Source organism: Penaeus vannamei, chromosome 15, assembly GCF_042767895.1.
Source record: "Penaeus vannamei isolate JL-2024 chromosome 15, ASM4276789v1, whole genome shotgun sequence".
NCBI classification, from domain to species: domain Eukaryota; kingdom Metazoa; phylum Arthropoda; class Malacostraca; order Decapoda; family Penaeidae; genus Penaeus; species Penaeus vannamei.
The window spans coordinates 7,712,660-7,717,659 of NC_091563.1; the positions used below are offsets into that span (position 1 = coordinate 7,712,660).

The following is a 5,000-nucleotide window of genomic DNA, read 5'->3' on the forward strand; positions in this document are numbered from 1 at the left end:
TAGATACATGAATAAACAAAATAAGAAAGAGGAAAAAAAATACACAAGCAGATACTTACTTGCTTTTTCATTTGAATTCTTAGTTTTCCATATCATTACAGATATATAAAAACATCCTCAGATTACCTGATAAGCTGGTTAATACTGTCCACATATGCACATTGGCCATACTTAAGCTAAAGCAAGGTCTACACATCACCATGTGGGTTAACAAAGTAGGCGCAACCTTCTCCTAGGATGGATAATGTAGGCTAAGTTACTTCCTTGTTAAAGGGAATCTTCTCTCAAAGAGGATATTTCTAGGAGGAATGCAGTATACATCTCATGGTGACTGACTAATTTGCTAAATGTCAAATTGTGGAAAGGGGCAAGGGAAGTGGGAGGGGGAGGAAGGGGAATCTAGATAAGAAATAAAAAAAGTTAGGGTCAAAATAATCATAGTAAGGGTTCTTACAAGTGCATGGAACATAAACCACACACTTCTTGGTCTAGGGAAAAACTGAAGTGATGAGCGAAGTAATAAATGACCAGTCAACGATTACTTAATGTGATGTGGTTTCTGTTCAAACACGAGTCTATATTGAGGCTCAGCATGATTTCATGTTGACTGGGAAGAGCGACTGTAATCTAAAAATACATACATACAGGTGTGAAGCCATGGCAACATAATGAATAAAGATCTTTTTAATTCATTTTAGGTAACCCTCACATATATTTCAAAATCTGTAAGGTCAAACTCTAAAAATGTTTTCTATACTTAATACTTGCATCTAAGAAAGAGGTCTCATTTCAAACTAACAAAAAGTCCCTTTTCCTTTTTTATCATCTCAAAATGTAGGCATGAAATAACAATTTCACATATATATATATATATATATATATATATATATATATATATATATATATATATATATATATATATATTAAAAACGTTCTTTCAGGTGTTAGTCAGAATTTCCCAGTGAATCAACATTGACCTTGGCAACGCATCTGTACATATCAAGCAAGGAACATATGTCATAAATATACTGGTGTTGGAAAGTTTTCAAGAAAAGTTCTTACGTGCAGCAAAGGTTTGAGGGAGGCCATTGGCAAAGACAGCCTCGCTCCCGCCTGGCTGGCTATTGGGCCCTGGCTGAGGAGCTATATTGAAATTCTGCATCGTAGGGGAAGGCATGGAGGGCAATGCGCCGTTTACGGGCTGAGCTTGACTGGCACCTGGGGAGACATGGCAACACTCATCAGGCGCAGAGCAGGTGGCGGGGGGAGTCTCCAGGGGCTGGGGAGCCACCTGGGACTGTGAGGGGAGGGGAGTGAGTGCGTCAGGGGCAGGAGGCCTCCTAGGGTCAAGATGGACGCTTCTTTGGCTACTGTTTTAACGAATGTACGATCAGATTCAACTCTGATTTTGGTTTATGAGCGAGTAACAGGGAAATATGTTATGTCTTTGGAATGACTGTTGAGTCTCTTACCACTTAGGATCAAATTTTGGCTCATTAGTAAAAATTCACTTAATGAGGCTCTTCACAAAAGCAAGTCTAAAGTTATCAAATCATTTTCTGTTTAAGGATAAAATAGGAAAGGAAAAAAAAAATGTTTCTGATTTTTTTTAACAACAGGAAAGCATTAATATTCCAAATCTTAATCCAAATGAATATGGTGTGTGAGAGGGAACCACAGTGCTCTGCGCATTTTTCTCTTTTGTTTAGAACCAAGCCTACAGGTGCAAAACATTCTACATCATTAAGACAGATCCATGTTAAACAATATCCCTGGGGCCCAGCTTATCCTGAAATCAATACAAATCTTTAAGTGGGAAAACTGAAAGTTAGTAAACATCTCGTCAAGGAGAAATGGTATGTCAAAAAAGGTAACTCTGTAGGAGTTGATTATAGCTCTGTTACAAACACTTCCATTTGACGAGATGATGCGCCACTGACATCTTTCAGAGAGAAGGCTTGGTGTTAAAAATAAACTATTGCTATACAATCAAACTGAACTACAAATATGCTCTCTAAGGTAACAATCTCCTTTATTTTTAACAACCAACTCCTCTTCTCTTAAACATCAATTAAACTGACCAAAAAAAGAAAATAACTTAAGGAAAAAAAAAAACAAGAAAGAACAATACCAGCACAGATTTTTTGCAAACATCAACAACAAATACACAAATAACACAAATGATCAATTATCAACGGCGTTAACGAAGTGAAAAAAGAGTTATGGTGAAACTTCCAGACAATCATTAATGTTAATCTCCCTCAAGCAAAGATGATACTTTTACAGATGATCTCAATGTTAACTTTGCAAACGCCGCCTTTCTATCACAGACAAGGTGTGAGTTACACTGGGGTGCCACAACAACACTCAGAAGGAGGGAAGATGCATAGAGACATGGAAGAGAAGGAAAATCTTGATGATAAAAAACATATTTAGGAATAAGCCAAGTTTGCAAAGAGGCCAAGAATAAAAGCTCATATGTCAAACTAATGAATATTCCTATATACGAAGTCTAAGCTTCTTGTAACTATATTTTCATTATCCAAACCAGTTAATAAAGAGTGGTTGCTATAAAACTTTGATATCTGTCCCTGAAAGAAATTTCCTTTTCTGGCAGACACATGAGTTTTATTCAGTGCTTTCTTTATAGTACACACTAACTTTGAGTTCCATAAACAGATGAATGTGTTGATGAGGTGAATCTGATCCCATATGATCTGTTATCAGTTACATTTTCTAATCTAAAGCAATGTAGAGACAGCCCGAATTCTTGACAAAGACTCTAGTCATCTGGTATTTAAAATAGTTCAAAAAGAGGAAGTTAAGAAAAAAAAAGTCAGGGTAAGCTTGGCTGCCTCTGATCATTTAACTACACAGACACTTGAAAGACACAGGAGAGTGAAGAGAACCAGCCAAAGATAGGTCATAATCTTGACGATGAGCATTAGAGAGAAACTTGGAATTTCCTTCTGATAAAATTATTTTTCCTTAGAATTCGGGCATGTGACTTGGTGGCTAAACTAAGGCTTGACCGGGGATGACTCTCTCTACTAAACTTACCAACTTTTGGACTCTGAATGTCCCACACCAATGGCACAGACGCTGCAAAGATGGAATGGCGTCTGTTAGCGCAAGTAATGTTTACTTCATGTTGTCTTCTTTTTGGGGGGAGGGGTAATGGGCATGATTCTGCGTGGTCTTATCATGAGACATCAATCACTTAATGGTGATAAATTAACTTACTCTGAACATAGTAGTGAAAGCAATCACTAACAATATTACAAATCAAAAACTGACTTTCCTCTAAAAAGTAATTTTTTTTTTTTTTTTATCAAGGTATCAGTTATTATCTACTAATGGAATTATCCATTAAATAAATAATTAAAAAAATATATAAAAGTTAGTTCTACATTTTTTCACTAGCAATATACATTTTCATTCTGTACTACTGTTAAATTTTATACCTTTACTATTATTTAATTTCATTTCTATAATCCTTATTGCAAAAAAAGGAAAAAACATCAATATTCAGTCATATATTAAAAGTTCAAAGGTGATGGCCAGGGCCAGAAAAACATTTAAATCTTTTGTCAAATCATACTTTTTGGTATCATATGATAAATACAATCAACAACTGAATTTAAACCTGATGAGTAATTTTAATGACATTTTCCCCTAAAGACCCATCGCCATATAACAAATCTGAATTAGGAAAAAGCGAGGGTACTCCTTCCTAAGCCTGTCCTACTTCCTCTTTTCATTCATTCACTCTCATCTATATTTTTGTCTATCTGCAACTCTCATTCAATCATTCACTATTTATTTTGCTTATTCATTCATCTTCTTTCTCTCATTTATTCATTCTCTTTCTTTCATTCATTCATTCTGTCTCTATTCCTCTCTCTCTCTCTCTCATGCTTTCTTTCTGTCATTCACATATTCATCCTTTCTTTTTGTTTGCCTGGCAAAGTACAGGGATTAGTGGCTACTTTGTTCACTGCTCAACTTACTCCAAACTTAGCTACTTCACCTAGGCCTACTCTACTACACCTCTATTTTCATTCATAAAGCTGATACGATATGAGTTAATTCCACTCTAAAATATTGGCACGATGTTATCAAAGCTGCCCTTGATTTTCTGAAGCTCAAATTTGTTTCTGTGTCCACGCACATTTTATGGGCGATTTTCATCAAAATTACTTAGCAGATCAAGTTCATTTGTTGACATGAAGTCTTAAATGGTACCAAAGAATAGATTTTGTTAAAGTCATAATGGCACTGGCATTCACCTTTCAAAAACAATACCTTAGACAATAAGATTTATCATTCAATCAACATTCATCACAATGTACTTTTTTATTTTATTTATTTTTTATTGTAAAATCAAAGTAGAAAATTTTGCTTTAATAACTCATAAAATTTTTGGTATTCAGTACATTGTTAACATCTAAAGCAATTATACTGCATTTTAGTACTATTTCTTCATATTGTCACACTTAATAATAATAATGATAGTAATCAATTTTTCATACTGTTGACTTTTAACAAAATATTAAACAGATGTCCACAACTAAAACTGAAATAAATATTTCTTTGAAAAAATGTACAATCTCAAAAATCTATGCAAGACGGACATATGAATTGTGGCTGATATAAAATTACAATCTTATGTTACATCAATCTGGGTGTTTTCCTATATTTCCATAAAACTTCCATTCAGAGAATAAGGGACATAGACACTAAATTCAAAATTAAATATTCTCAAATAGTGTATGGAAACTTCTATACCATAATTAAATTGCTTTTTTAAAACATCACCATTTACTTTTATCTTCAAAAAGATAAAAAGATAAAGACTGCAAGTTACAAATATCATGGAATATCACACAAATTTGACTAGCAAAAAGAGTTGGAAACATATGGTATTAGAATGTCAAAATCTACCATATATCACAGTATAAAAATACTACTGCTTCACTAATATTAAAAAGGAACAACAT

The 5,000-nt window shown here is 34.1% G+C and overlaps 1 protein-coding gene across 9 annotated transcripts in view; it reads right to left on the reverse strand.

The window, feature by feature from the left end:
- LOC113814303 (CUGBP Elav-like family member 4) overlaps positions 1-5,000 on the reverse strand; it is a gene marked incomplete in the record, with an annotated part of 699,503 nt that overhangs the window by 24,373 nt on the left and 670,130 nt on the right. For 5 of the 9 annotated variants that reach the window (XM_070130421.1, XM_070130425.1, XM_070130420.1 and 2 more), the window contains 2 exon segments: positions 1,063-1,218; positions 3,061-3,102. In XM_070130421.1, the coding sequence (XP_069986522.1) occupies positions 1,063-1,218; positions 3,061-3,102 (198 nt within the window). 9 annotated transcript variants of the gene reach the window in all.